The sequence below is a fragment of the Bidens hawaiensis genome, unplaced genomic scaffold (genome assembly GCF_021521415.1).
Source record: "Bidens hawaiensis isolate Kalapana, Puna unplaced genomic scaffold, B.hawaiensis_p1.1 tig00032903_1, whole genome shotgun sequence".
Classification (NCBI taxonomy): domain Eukaryota; kingdom Viridiplantae; phylum Streptophyta; class Magnoliopsida; order Asterales; family Asteraceae; genus Bidens; species Bidens hawaiensis.
In genome coordinates this window covers 159,621-175,680 of record NW_027495638.1, presented here as the reverse complement: position 1 = coordinate 175,680, position 16,060 = coordinate 159,621, and the positions used below count along the sequence as shown (strand labels likewise).

At 35.6% G+C, this 16,060-nt stretch overlaps 1 protein-coding gene across 1 annotated transcript; it reads left to right on the top strand.

The window, feature by feature from the left end:
• The first annotated feature begins 8,669 nt into the window (after window positions 1–8,669).
• LOC143584283 (uncharacterized) lies at window positions 8,670–13,751 on the top strand. The gene is made up of 13 exons (XM_077066368.1): window positions 8,670–8,916; window positions 9,740–9,894; window positions 10,282–10,454; window positions 10,530–10,650; window positions 10,721–10,795; window positions 10,880–10,974; window positions 11,323–11,398; window positions 11,476–11,583; window positions 11,796–11,924; window positions 12,013–12,081; window positions 12,176–12,307; window positions 13,068–13,122; window positions 13,726–13,751. Exons 1-13 carry the CDS (start codon window positions 8,670–8,672, stop codon window positions 13,749–13,751), a joined length of 1,461 nt encoding a protein of 486 aa, XP_076922483.1.
• The last annotated feature ends 2,309 nt before the right edge of the window (window positions 13,752–16,060 follow it).

Genomic DNA, 16,060 nt, shown 5'->3' with positions numbered 1-16,060 from the left:
AGTGCGGTCGTTGAGTCAATGATTGAAAAGCAATTAAGATGGAAAGAAAAGAAGGGTGAGGGAATTGGGTATAATGAGGTTCCACCTCCATACAATGATAATTATACTCCCTCTCCTTTTGTTATTGAGGAAGATAAAGAGAAATCTTTGAAATATGGCAAACCTGAAATTAATGAAAAGATAATATCTGGGTTTGTCAAACCAGCTCAATCAGTTGTGAAAGTGAATGATACTAATGTTTCTACTTCGCGTGCAGATGAAGTAATCATTGAGGATTGGGTGGACGATGAGGAAGATTTACTTGTTTTGCCTAATAAAGACAATTTTAATAATGCTTGTTTTGAATTGTGTGATTTATCTTCTGTTAAGACTAATGCTTGTGTGGGCTCTGTTTTAAGAGCATAAGCAATTGTGTGGTTGGATGTTCTAGTAGTATTAATAAGTGTGATGTATCTTTAAATACTGATGTTAAACAGGAAAATGCTAGTAAATACACACCACTAAAACCTGTTAAAGAAGTAAACACATGCATGAAAAGTGCAAATAAATCAACCACTAAGGTCGATGCGAGACAGCAAAATTTGCAAAGTAGATCGAGACCAGGAATTGGCTACCCAGATTTACATGTGAAGCGACAAACTTGCTTCAACTGTGGCATTCCTAGTCACATTGCTAGAAACTGCCCGCGTCGTCCTTATGTCCCATATTATGGACACCGTCAGAGGAGCGTGCCTCGGAATACTTTCAACAAATCACATTCAAATAAATAAAAGTATTTAAAGGCAAGTCCTTCTGATGGAAATTGGATTCGAGACAAGGCCGATCGTGCCAAAGTTAGACAAGCAACTCCTGCCATGTCTCGAAAACACGTCGGAAAACCGAGTTTGGTTTCGAGACCTTCACACGTTTCGGGATCGAAATTAAAAAACAAATAAAATCTTTCACGTTCTTCCGATCGTAAACTTGAGACAAAGCAAATCATTTGTGTGAGCCACAAAATTTTAAAACCGAAATACAAATGGTTACCTAAGTCTCCGGTTTCCAAACCTCAGAACTCCTCATGTACGATTCTAGATAATCGGGAAGACATGTCTTGGTTACCCGTATCTAAAATTGATAAACTTGGTGTGCCCAGAGTGACTATGGACTGGGTACCAAAATCTAACTGATCTCGCACATGTTGCAGGAATGGCTATGGAGGAATATCATCAGACCGTGGTTTGTTGATAGTGGCTGTTCCAGGCACATGACAGGGGACATATCTCAACTTAACGACATTCAGATCTTTAATGGAGGCTATGTTTCCTTTGCGGGAGGGGAGAAAGGTAAAATCACGCAGAATGGTACGGTAAGTAATGGAGTATTGAGATTCGAAAACGTAAACTTTGTTCCTGAACTAAAACACAGTCTGCTCAGTGTTTCGCAAATCTGTGATAAAGGCTTTTCAACTCATTTCACGAACAAAGAGTGCTTGATTTTAAAACCTGGTATAATTATACCAGAGGACTGGATTCTTGTTCGATCACAAAGAAAAGATAATGCTTACGTGATCGACATGAACAGAAATGTTCCAGAAGAAATTACATGTTTATTTTCAAAAGTATCGGAACAAAATGCCATGTTGTGGCATCGTCGTCTTGGACATGCAAATGTTAAAAACTTGAACCGTCTTTCTAAAAACAACATTGTTCGAGGTTTGCCAATCAAAGATTTTATAACAATTGAAAAATGTGTTGCTTGCGCTTTGGGCAAACATCACAAGCCGAAAGTGTTTAATTCTATCTCATCTATGTTTCAATTGCTTCACATGGATCTGTTTGGTCCGGTACACGTACCGAGTCTTTCACGTAGCTCTTATTGTTTAGTTATTACTGATGATTACACACGCTTTACTTGGGTATTTTTCTTGTCAAATAAGAGTGAAACTGCAGAGCTGATCAAGAGGTTCGTGGTACTAATGGAAAATCAGCTGAATCTGAAGCTCAAGAGTATTCGTTGCGACAATGGAACTGAGTTTAAGAACTCCGTGTTGAATCACTTCTGTGCTGAAAGGGGTGTGCTCAGACAATACAGTTCTGCTTGCACGCCGCAAAAAAATGGAGTTGCTGAGAGAAGAAACCGAACTCTTATCGAGGCAGCAAGAACTATGCTGTGTGACTCAAAACTACCGCTGTTTTTCTGGGCTGAAGCTGTTAACACTGCATGCTACGTGCAGAATCAGGTTCTGATCAACAAAAGCCAGATGAAAGACTCCATATGAGATCGTCTATGGACACAAACCCACTGTTGCTCATTTTCGTGCGTTAGGATGTCCATGCACACTGTTGAATCTTAACTCGACTCCGAAATTTGGAGCAAAGGCCGATGACTGCTATTTTGTGGTTTATGCGGGCCACACTGCTTACAGGGTATACAATAATTCCACAAAGCAAATCATGGAATCGTACGATATTCGGTGGCTTGAGGAAAACGAGACGGATGCTAGAGTTGGACCTGACTGGTTGTTTGACTACAACGAACTATTCAAGCCATTCAATGTGCCTTCAGCTGTCGATGCTGAAACTTCTGATATAGTGGGATGTGCTGATGAAGATGAAGAGTTGTTTGATATTCTTCAAAAGGGGCTAGTTGCGGGTATTGATCAGCCAGAATTGTTCGACAATAGTCAACCGTCATCCTCGGGTTCTCAAGATCCTGATCTGACACTTGTCTCAGAATCAACTCCAAGTTATCCGGTTGAGAGTGGTTTACCTTCAACCTCAACACCTTCGGCTAATGTTCCATCAGTTGAGGGGGAGAGTCTCATCAGACAAGTTTTTGGCAGTACTCTCTTTCCAGATGCTATTTCGAACGAATACATTGCTAGTACCTCGTATCAGCATAGTACAACAGCTTCTGGTTGGAGAAATCCTCTAATCGATTCACTTGATGAACTCACAAATTTTCCGGCCACCAGCAGTGTTCCGGATCACTCCGTTCCATCAAGAATTCAACGGGATCATCCAATCGAAAATATCATTGGTCCCTTTGAGTCGAGTGTGTCAACAAGAAGTCAAACAGGAAACATAAACAATTGTCTCTACTCCTGTTTCATTTCTCAGATCGAACCAAAATCAGTTGACATGGCACTTCAGGAACCTAGCTGGGTAGATGCAATGCAAGAAGAGCTGAATTAGTTTAACAAGCTAAATGTCTGGAAATTGGTGGAACTGCCTAGCGGGAAAAATTCGCTTGACACGAGATGGGTTTTCAGAAACAAACAAGACGATACTGGGGTTATTGTCAGAAACAAGGCCCGTCTTGTAGTTCGTGGATTTCGTCAGGTAGAAGGGTTGGACTACACAGAAGTTTACGCTCCCGTAGCTCGACTTGAGGCAATTCGTATATTCTTGGCATATGCATCCTATATGAGATTTACTGTCTATCAAATGGATGTCAAGATCGCCTTTCTGTACGGGGAAGTAAAGGAAGAAATCTATGTGGATCAGCCACTAGGCTTCAGAAGCTCTAAATATCTTGATCACGTCTACAAGCTAAACAAAGCTCTCTATGGTCTTCACCAAGCCCCTCGGGCGTGGTATGCTACGCTAACGGCTCACTTGTTGGAACTTGGTTACAAGCGTGGGACCATTGATCAGACACCGTTTCTGAAGACAGTTGGAAAGGACCTCATCCTTGTTCAATCTATGTGGATGACATCATTTTCGGTTCTACCAGCACCACTCTGTGTACTGAATTTGAGAGGGTTATGAAGAAGAGGTTTGAGATGAGTTCACTGGGAGAGATGACGACATTTTTGGGTTTACAGGTTCGTCAGAGTGCAACGGGGATTTTACTGCATCAAGGGAAATATGTCGAAGATATTCTAGCAAAGTTCGAGTTCCAAGATTCCAAATCGGCAGCGACTCCCATGGCGGAAAGACCACTTCTTTCTTCTGATGCTGAAGGGAAATCCGTAGATCAAACATACTATCGATCGATGATCGGATCCCTTATTTATCTCACTGCTAGTCGTCCCGACATCATGTTTGCTGTTTGTCAATGCGTGCGTTTCCATGCTAACCCTAAACTCTCTCATTTAATTGATGTTAAACGTATTTTTCGTTATCTGAAAGGGCAACCGAAGCTTGGTCTTTGGTATCCCAAAAACTCAGAATTTGATTTGTATGCTTTTGCTGACAGCAATTATGGAGGTGATGATATTGACAGGAAATCCACATCTGCGGGATGTCAGTACTTGGGTGATCGCCTGATTTCGTGGCAATGCAAGAAACAACAGACGGTGTCTACTTCTACCGCCGAGGCTGAGTATGTGGCTGCTTCCGCATGCTGCTCACAGGTTATCTAGATGAAACATCAATTGCTGGATTACGGTTTGGAATTTCTTGACACTCCCATCTTTTGTGATAATGATGCTGCTATTGCAATTGTTAAAAATCCTGTTCAGCATCCAAAACCAAGCACATTGACATCAAAGTCCATTTTATTCGTGACTATTACGACCGGAAACTGATTCATCTTGAACAAGTCCACACCGATAATAACGTGGCGGACTTATTTACTAAACCGGTCGGAGCAATCAGGTTCAATGTGCTTGTGGGATTCCTTAAGATGCTTCGTTTTGATGATTGAGTCTTACGTGAGGTAAATTTGTACATAAAAGTTTTTCGGTTTTTGGTAAATTTTTTGCAAAAATTAGGGAGAGAAAATTAAAAATATTCAAAAAGAGTGTGCGTGTGTATTTTCATTTAAAAAAAACATTTTGCTCTGTTGCTTAAAATCATGCCGGTTGCTTAGGTTCAACGGACATATTTCATATGTTTGGTCCCGTCATATGTTGGGCTACAATAAATGGTTTATGCTTTTATATATGTTTTTGGGCTTTCTTTTGTAAACCGAAAAGGGTTTTCGGTGGGCTTGTGATTGTGTTGGGCTTAGGTATGGTATATGTCTATAAATACCATGCATTTCACCTGGAAAAGGGTTGGTCGTTTGTTAGTATTGAAGCCGTGACATTGTGTAACTCTTAAGGGCTTAAGCACCCGACTATTATATAATAGTGTGTTTTGAAGCCTTTCTTGTGTGTTCTTATTGCTATTATCATTCACGTATTGAATCAACACGTTGTTATTTTCCGCATTTCATCGTGTATTTGGTATCACATTGCAAGATCCTCCAACACGGGACTTACACACTAATTTTTACGTCTGTTACACATGTGTAAAAAGTCGAGTCGGTGCGTAAAAGATTCTGTAATTATTTTACGTATATGTAACCTACATATATTATGCATGTGCAAAAAAAATTCAAAAACAAATTGTTACATCGAGTTCTTAAAACTCAAAGTGGTTTTCATTTGAAATCTCCCCATATATATATAGGCAAAGTATAGAATGAAAACCCATTTGAGTTGTGAAAACCCTATGTAACATCGTTTTTTTGTTACATGTAATATATATGCCGTTACATTTAATACAAAACATCGAAAACATAAAAAAATGTTTTGCTATTTTTTTAAACATTTTTTTACTAATTTTTATATATAGGGGAAGCATAAAATGAAAACCCACTTGAGTTGTGAAAACCCTATGTAACATCGTTTTTTTTCTTTTACACGCATAATATATGTTGTAACATTTAATACAAAACATCAAAAACTAAAAAAATGTTTTGCTATTTTTTAACATTTTTTACTAATTTTTATATATGTTTTCAGAAGAGAAAAAAAATTATACTTATGTTAACATTTTTTATTAACTTTAATTGTGGACCACAAGATTCAAACTTTAATTAAAAACATGTGGTTGAGAATTGGTTTCTAGAGTTTTCACAATTCAAGTGGGTTTTTATTTTAACCTTACCCCATATATATATATATTCGTTGATATAAAAATAGACCATCATCAAGACGAGCAACTGATATCTCGAGGACATTAATAGTTCAATGTAATGAAATCCTTCATGCCAAATTCGGAACTTGGAAGTCTCATGATGGATTTACAAAGAGTTTCAGATGAGGTAGTCAAGATGATGCCATCCACGTAGAGGTGTACAAAAAAACCGGTTTGTGACCGGTTTTAGGCAAACCGAACTGAACCGGTTTGGGTTTAAAATCGGTTTCACCCAAACCGGTTCCCAAACCGACCCAAACCGTCAGTTTCATGACCGGTTCCCCTTAAGATCTACCAAACCAGTTTTAAAACTGAATCAGTTTGAGAAAAACCGGTTTAAAACCGGCCAAAATCGGTTTATAAACCGAACCGAACTGACGTGACCAGGTCGGCCTATCTTGTGTCTAAACCGGTTTGTAAACCGAACCGGTTTGAGTCAAACCGGTTTTGACCAGCCGTTGACCAAATCAGTTCAGTTTATAAACCTGTTCGGTTTGGATTTAAAACCGATTTTGTACACCTCTACATCCACGTATATAAGAATATGGGCTAATTCATTTACTTTACAATAAATCAAGAGTGATCACATTTACTATGAGTTAACCCAAAGCGGAACACATAGTTTGCAAACCATTTGTAACATGTTCGAGGCACACGCTTGAGCTCATATAGAGGCTTCTTTAGCAACAAGCTTTTCATTAAATGACGATGGCAATGCTTTTCAATGGTAACAAAAAGAATTAGTGTTTGTGGATTATTGGATTTCGAGTATGATTACGATTATGATGTCTGGATGATTTGAAACCTTTTGATGGGAAACCATGATACACTAAAGTTTGTTTGCGGGGAAGATTGCATTTATGTTGAAATTTTGTAACTCTCAAAATTTGTTATGCTTTTGTCAAATAGGTTTGCGTCGTTTTATCTTGTTAGAGTTTCTTTTAGGCCTTCAAAAAAGTTAGTTATATTGTGTGTGTGTTTTTAAGTGGCTTTGTTGAAAATATAACATGTGTCTATCACTTTTATATCCGAACAGGTTGTTTGGATATTTAATGGTTTTCTATTTATTGTATTTCTTACATGTGAGTTGTGACCGAGCTGGTAATTGGAGAGTTAAAACAGTTGAAGACATAAATTTGGGCTTAAGGAAACTTGGGCTTTTGATGGTGGGCTGCTGCTTGCTGTTTAGTTCAAGTCTTCAACATGAGTTCAAGAGTTCGAGTCTTATTATGTAAACAGTAGATATATATTTTGGGTTTGGACAGATGACGACATATTTAATACGATTACACCTAGAGGCGCATAAAAAACCCGAATTCGGAACCGGACCTGAAAAAAAATACCCGGAACCGATTTTCTTATACCCGGGTTTTTAATACCCGAACCCGTACCCGTACCCGTCCCTACCCGTAGGGTACGGATAGGGCATGCATTTCAGTACTAAAACCCGTACCCGAAACCGGACCTGATTTATACCAGGTAATACCCGAAAACCGGAACCGGTTCCATGCCCGTAACCGAGTTTTTCTAATACCCGAAATCGGGTTTTTCAATTACCCGATCTATACCCGAAATTACCCGAAAAATACCTGAAAAATACCCGAAAATACATCTAAAAATTGTAACCCCTTAAAAACATCCAGTCTATACCCGAAAAAAGCCCAAAAAAAACCAAAAATAGGGTTTTTTCAATACTCGAAAATAGGGTATTCAAATACCCGGTTTTAGAATACCCGGTTCGATACCTGACCCGAACCCGACGCATAGGGTATGGTTTTTAGAGAGAATACCCGGACCCGACCCGACTCGGGTATTGCCAATACCCTGTCATACCCGAATCCGGTTTCATACCCGAACCCGGGTATTTGAAAAACCCGATATGTGCACCTCTAATTACACCATTTTATTTATTTTTTTTTCATAACATTGCCTTGCTACTAATTTTATTCGTAACCCAACCCAACACAATTTTTTAATAGAAACTAATTTCTTTCTCTTCCATCTATACAACCCAATCAAACCCAACTTTTTATTTTTATTCACAAGCCAACTCAACTCACACAAACCAATTATTTTAATGTATATATCTTATTAGGTTTTAGTTTATTCTATAAAAGTTATTAAAACTAATAAAAAATTTTATTTTTTAAAGAATATTATTTTAAGTATAAAATATTATTAAAAAAGGTAATATCATAATTCTATAAAAAAAACCTTGAATTTTTACAGGTATTAACAAAACAACATTTTACATATAACAGTATTAAAAAATACATATATTTAAAAGTGCATCGTTTTTAATAAATTTATATCAAAATATTTATAAAAATAAACTAAATAAGACTGTGTTTTTAGATTTTGAAAATAAGTTAATAATATAAATTATTAAACAAAAATCAAGTTATATTAAAAACAAATTGTTTGAAAGAAAAGATAAAAAAAAATATTTAATTAAAAAGTGAGTTATAACCTAGGTTTGGGTTGTGACTCGGGTTATAAGGTAAAAAAGATTTAATATTTTTCTTTATTTCTTAAAAGTAATGTTATGACCTCCTCTAATGAAGTCCCCAATAAACTTAGTGGTAACACGCTAGGAAGTTAAGACTACACGACACACCATTTTATTTATTTATTTATTACACACAGACGAGACGACACCCCGCAAAAAAGTCAAAGCTGGTGGTATAAAGCTATAATCACCTAATTAATTCAAACACCAAATTCTATTCTAATCTAAATTCAACGCTCTCTAAGTCTAAAATCAACCTCCAAAAAGTCATGGAGAACCATAACCATAACCGCCATGAGCAACCTGTGACCGAAAGCTTGAAGAGGAAGCTCGAAGACGAAGAAGAGCTCATCATCGCGAATCAGAAGGTCACATCCACCACCGATGACGCCGCTCTACTCTCTGAAGTTCGCGCTCAGGTTCAAATCCTCAACTCCTTCACGTTTTCATCGCTCGAAGCAGATCGTGCGTTACTCAAGCGTTCTATTCGTGTCCTCAAGGAGCTAGCCAATAACGGTATCAATCTACCTACCTTTCATTTCATTTCATTTCATTTCTCCGACGTAACGTAATTTTCCTGCTATTTGTTATTGATTAGGTTTTCTCTGACGGAGAATTTGTTATTCGGATGATTCAATTCATTTCATTTCATTGTGTAATTACCGGTGTGAATGTGCCATCAGTTTCTGAGCTAGTAAACGTTGTTGATGACGTCATGCCATGTCATGTCCGATCATTTACATGATGTCATGTCCGATCATTTACATTCTTTTATCTATGTTCATTCAAATATTGATTCAAACTTTTTTATAATTTAAATATTAATTTGTTTATTTATGTTCATTTAAATATTAATTCAATTTGAGCATTAATTCAATTATTTATGTTCATTTATGATCATTTAAATATTAATTCGTTTATTTATGTTCTCACTTAAGTTCATTTGAATATTAAGTCAAACTTTTTTTATAATTTAAAATCAATCTGAGTTTCATATTTGAAAACCTTTATTATATATCTTTGTTTACTTCTTAGATGTTGTATTCAATGATAGTTGCATTTTAGACCTTAATTTGGGAATACGTTTACTTTTAGTAGGTATTCGTATATGTTCGTGTGTGTTTGATTATGTTCATTTATGTTCGTGTATTTTCATGAGCCGTTCGTTTAGAAAATCAACGGACGAACACGAAAATAAGTTTGTCTTAAGTGTTTGTGTTTGTATATGTTCTGTTAAAGTTGATAGAACCAACATGAACAAGCCCTGTTCGTGTTTGTATTGTTTGTTTACAAGCCTAGTCGCTGAAGTTTCGATATGATATTTTTTGTATGACCACAGAGGAAAATGTGGATTTAATTGTTGAATCCGGGGCCATTCCAGCGCTTGTTCGACATCTTCAAGCTCCAATGTGGAAAGAAGTTGCAGAACCAAGGCCGTATGAGCACAAGGTGGAGAAGATAAGTGCTTCTACCCTTGCACTTCTTGCTATAAAGGTACTTTGATCGCGTGGTTTGATACCGTGTCCTGCTCAGTTCTATAAGTTTATATATCAAATCATTAGAGTTGCCAGAAAACACTACCTGCTTCACAGTACAATAATTAGTAGTCTAAGCTCTTATACTGTCTTTAAAACTTCATAGCATCCATGTTTTCACATATGCTTGATTTTCAAACTTAAAAGATCTCTTATTTACTACTTCAAAAAGTTAATTTTCCATCTAGTAATCATTACTAAAGAGATACTCTTGATCACTCCTTTTGTTAAATGTGTATTAGATTAGTAGTATTAGGAGTTTAATCGTGTTTAGCCTACGGGCTCAGTTAGGTTTATGTATCACAAGATTTAGTTAAAATGCAGTACATTACTTTTACACTGACAGCCTGAGCATCAACAACTCATTGTTGATGGTGGAGCTTTACCTCATCTTGTTGCTCTGCTTAAGAGACACAAAGATGGCGAGAACTCTCAAGCACTCAACAGTGTAATAAGAAGAGCAGCAGATGCAATCACAAACCTTGCTCATGAGAATAGCAGCATCAAGACCCGTGTTAGGTCACACCACCTACCATTACTAGTTTACAACTTGTGTAGTTCGTTTGACAATTGACATCGCATTTTCATATTTAGGGTTGAAGGTGGAATCCGTCCTCTTGTTCAATTGCTTGAACTTGTTGATGCTAAGGTGCAGAGAGCTGCTACACAGGCCCTGCGGACACTAGCTTTCAAAAATGAGGAAAACAAAACTCAGGTTAACAGAACGTGTTTTTGGGGATTAATGGCTATGTTTTTTAACTTTAAAGTTCTCTTACAATCTGCAGATAGTGGACTGTAATGCTTTGCCTACTCTTTTATTAATGCTCCTGTCTGAAGATGCTGCGATACACTATGAAGCAGTAAGTTCTTATTTCATGAATGATCAGTTCTCATTGTTATCTTCAGTTATAAGATTGGCTATAGCTATTTAAATGATATCTCAGGTTGGTTTAATTGGGAATCTTGTTCACTCGTCTCCCAACATAAAGAAGGAAGTTCTTCTTGCTGGAGCGTTACAACCTGTAATTGAGTTGCTTAGGTATATGATATTTTGTTTGCTTCATATTTTATTATTATAAAAAATAAAATGACATTAACTAACTATAAACTCAATTACTCAAATCAAGGAACTTTGCTGGTTTTGTTTTGGATTACTGTAATAATGCAAACTTTATATACAGTAAAAAATAGCTCAGTGTGCATTTGATCTTCATTCCAATTATTAAATGAAAGTGGTTTATTTAGATTAATACACTAAAGTGTTATATACAAAATTGTTTGCTTCTTAATTTAACCGGATCAGCTAAATCAGTAAATTTTTAAATTCTTTACTCAACTAAATTTTATACTTTTTAAGCATTCTAAAATTCTCGTCTTTTTTTAACAGCTCAACCTGTTCGGAGAGCCAACGTGAAGCTGCTTTACTGCTTGGACAATTTGCTGCTACCGATACAGATTGCAGGGTTGACAGAAATGATAATTAGTTTATTATATTTGTTTCTCTATTTGTTATTATGAACCCTATTAATTATTTTTGCAGGCTCATATAGTTCAAAGGGGTGCTGTTGGTCCACTAATCGAGATGTTGCAGTCACCAGATGCTCAATTAAGGGAAATGTCAGCATTCACCTTAGGAAGATTGGCTACGGTACTCAACTTGTCTATAAATTTATACTCTTAAACTTGACGTGTTAAGGATATGGTTTTTTTTTTGTTTGGATTATTTATAGAAAAGTTATATGATCAGAAACACGTTATTTTCAGCAAAACATCAATCGGGATCACCAATATTTTAATAAAAAATCCATGTTTATAAATTGATCAAAAGGAAAATTCTTAGATGGCTTGTGTATTCAACAGGATACTCATAACCAAGCTGTTATTGGACATGGCGGTGGTATACCTCCATTGTTGAAACTTCTTGATTCTACAAATGTTAACCTGCAACACTGTGCTGCATTTGCGTTATACAGTCTTGCTGATAATGAGGTAATGTCACAACATACTAAAATAATATTAATAGTGCCATCATGATTCATACTTAATGAAATAACATTTTATGGAAATCCTTTTCTAGGATAATGTTGCTGATCTTATAAGGCTTGGTGGCGTACAAAAGCTGCAAGATGGTGAATTCATGTTGCAAGTAAGTAGTCCTACACTCCTATGTTTGCTAATGCCTTGTTTTGTTTTTTCATTTGACATGTGTAAGTTTGTAATTTGAATGCTTGATTTTGCAGGTGACTCGGGATATTGTGGCCAAGACTTTGAAAAGGGTCGAGGAAAAGACTCATGGACAAGTAATAAGGTTACATATTCATACCTTTATATTAGAGTCTAGAGATGCCAAGACGGGGGATCGAATGGATTGGGTAACACGTCAAAACATGTATTTTTTTAGAATGCATATAATTTCTTGTCCATTTAAAGTTAACCATGATCACAAAAATGTTAATGTTACTTTAATAATCTAAATCTTTGAATAACACAACTTAGGAGGATGTATGCCTTAAAAATAGACTTTGTTTGGCTCAGACTATTTGACCCATGCAACCCATTTGGCCGGTTTCTAGAAAGATTAAAGATGAAAGTCTTTTAAGCTAGATTTTCTTTGTGATTAATGTCAACTTTAAGTAGAGAGGGATTGGCTATTGCACTAATCTTCATTATTCGTATAATACATAAGGTTACTGTGTTGGTGTATAAATTTGATAAGTCAAGCTACGCATGCCTGAAATGATTAGTATAATATGCAACTCTTTCACTCCTATGTCTTAAAATGGTGGTTGAAGAAAGATTGAATTAATCAATGGGTGACGCAAATATTGCTTTCGTTAAGTATGAATTAATTTGTGAATATCATGAACATGCCCCTTTTCCATAAGATATGCCTAAGTGTGATTTTTTACAGAGTACGTATTTAAAATGAATCTGAATTGTGGGTAGAATTTGAGAGAGAAAATGCTGTCTTCTGGATTGTGAAAAGTATTTGAAGTACATTGAGCTTAAATCCCAATACTTAGTTAAACATATTTGAAGTGTGTATGGATGTTAAAGTAGTGAAATTAACCAAGTGGTTAATAAGTATGCATTTGTACACAAGATGCACACTAATGAATGTTTAACTTTTAGGAAGTCGACAAGGAGCGCACAAGAATCCAGGAACTAGAAATTTCAAGCGATCCAGGTGAGTTCGTACCATCTTTTAAATGCTTGGGTTCTATTAAATATCTATTTTTAAGGTTAACTAGTTGCTTTAAACCCGCACGTTGTGGCGGGGACATGGCAGGAACTTGGTCAGTATATCGGGTCAGTTTGTTACAGTATTAATTCGTACCATATTAAAAACTTGTGGGGTTGTTTTTTCTAACTTAACGAAACTTGAGGGTTACAATATTAAAAAGTTATGGTGTTAATTGCGTAATTAATTGAACTTGAGGATTACCATATGAAAATTATATGACGTTAATTTTATAACTAATTGAGACTTGTGGGATACAACATGTAAATAGTTTTACACCGAATTTAAGACTATCTTTTTAATATATACCTACAAGGTATGTTTTAAAAAATTATTTGGCCTACTTATGTATTAGTTGATCCATATCTTAGAAGTTCAACTAGTCTTTAACGGGTCAAAATTATATTATTGGAAATTCGACTAGCTCTAATGCTAGTTTTAGTGATGGATTGATTTTAGCTCACCTCAAACATGGTGTTTAAGTATGAAAACATTTAGCTTATGTAGTTATGGCGTTATGCTAATATGTTTTTGGATGAATATTTTCAGGTAAAGGATTACAAGTTGGCGGTTAGGGTACTCGACAAACTCTGGAGGATCAAAGTTACACTTCTCCCGCGATTGAGTCTTTTATTTGTAGATGTTAATAGTTTCTATATGTGATGCTTCCGCTATACATTTTGTGAATTGAAAATTTTGAGACTTCATTTCTATATTACCTACTATTACTATACTAGCAGAAGTGCTCGGGCGTTGTTGTGGGTTCGCGCAATTATCCCTTCGTATTGGTTTGTAGTGTTTGGTGTAGTGTGTAATGGGTTATCAATGCAAGCGTGCTGTCACATGTGCATATTGTTTGTTGGATGTTTTTTGTGCGGATGCTTATTAAAATATTGATGTATGCATATATATTGGATACATTCAATATTTGTTAATAAAAGTAGGTTTGTGGGCGTTTTTAAAAATTTTTAATCAACATAAAAGATTGAATGTGTTAATTGGTGAGTAATAAGAGTTGTAATTCCATTTCTGCGTAAATTATGCGTATTGAACGGGTTGAAACACTATTTATCATTTCTTGACATGCAATTCTAGTTGAAAGACGGGAATTGCATGCCAAGAAATGATCTTGGTTCAGACACTTACTGGTTTAAAAGATTCTGTAGGGCCCACGAAACATGGTTATATGTCACCTCTATGATCTTGAGAACTTTGGCAAACCGTTGAAGGATTGCACGTTTCCGCAAAGAAAATTACAAGCGTTTTTTGTTGGATATTATTATCTTCATTGGCAGCCATGGATGGAGGAGCAGGTTGTTCTAGGAGATCATAGACATATCGTCCTTTTGAGGGATGCTTAGTAGGTGGAAACCAATCCACACTTAGTTGACAAAAAGCAATTTATAAGATAGAGAGAATAAGAAGATAGTTTACTTACAAAATTGACACTCTTTGTTATATGAAATGGAATAAAACAAAGTGGAGCTTGCTCCAAGAAAAGCTCTAAATAATGGAGCGAGAATAGACCATAGTCTGATGAATTTGGCTGCTGCGGTAGCCGCACAAACAACAAGTTTCAGAATCCAACATCCATACTAACGGAAAGCAATTAAAACATTTAGTGAAATGTATGTGTTAGAAGATCTCGTTTGGGTTTACTTATGTTTTCGATGTTCTCTTTTCTGTTTCTAAAAATGTTAACCAATGTTTAGTAAGCGTTCATGTCACAGAAAACCAACAATGGCATAAATACCATTATACATTTATTAAAAAAAACAAAACAAAAAATAGCAGGTCTAGCCCTTTGTTTTAAAGGCATTAAAAAAGAAACAGCTATATTGAATTAAAAAACCATATGTTATATTATATCTCAAGTGAAATGAAGTGCATATTATCTTCTGGTGCCTCTTGCTGCCTCGCTTTCCACTCTTCTTTAAGGTAACTACATTAAAATATCCAAATGTAAACCATAAATGTTCAATCACACAAGTTTTTATCCTAAAATAATAAAAATAAAAACCATGATAGTTTAGTTAGACTGTCATACTCATCAGTTTTATATGCATTTTTAACTTAAATTTATGATTCAAATAAATATTATGCTAACTTTACAAAAGACCTTTCTGGCTAGTATGAGTGCCTCTGATAAAATCCATATGTAATTATGTATAACACATGGCACTTCGTTCAATTTGGTCACATGTTCGACTAAACAAAAAAACAACATTATAATTCGAATATTCATAATAATTATATGTTAAAAAATCTAAATACATAAAAAAACTGGTCTTTGTATTTGGCCACTTCCCCAAGATGACACACAAAAGGACTCCAATGATAGTTGTAAAAAAGTTCTTATTGTTATAAAATGAATTTCCTAAAGAACAAAAGATTTCTATGGTGGCATCGGGTTGGGTTCGGGATGCAAAGGTTTAGATTATTACTGTAATAAAAATAATAACAAATAAACTATTTTCTAATGATAATTAGTAGATTAAATAACGTTTGTGGGTCAACCATCTAATATCACGCAAACATAAAATCTTACCCAGCCCGCTAATCCTAGTCTTGAACTTGGTTTTAATTTCGCATAAAATATGAAAAGTTATTCCATATCAATATGAAGTTGTAGATTTTTGTCTAAAACTGTAATAATCAAGTGAAACTTGACATTTGAAGTCAAAGGAAGCAACTTTCAAGTTCAAAAGCTAAATTAAAAATGCTAAAGGTTGTGGCGCGCGCACACACACACACACACAAAAAAAAGCTGATACAAAAACACTAAAACTCAATTAGTAACAACATATGTTATTTCAGTAAAAATATCATTTTATTATTGTAACCCTTATATTTATAACAAAAAATAAACTCAGTTGTCAAAATC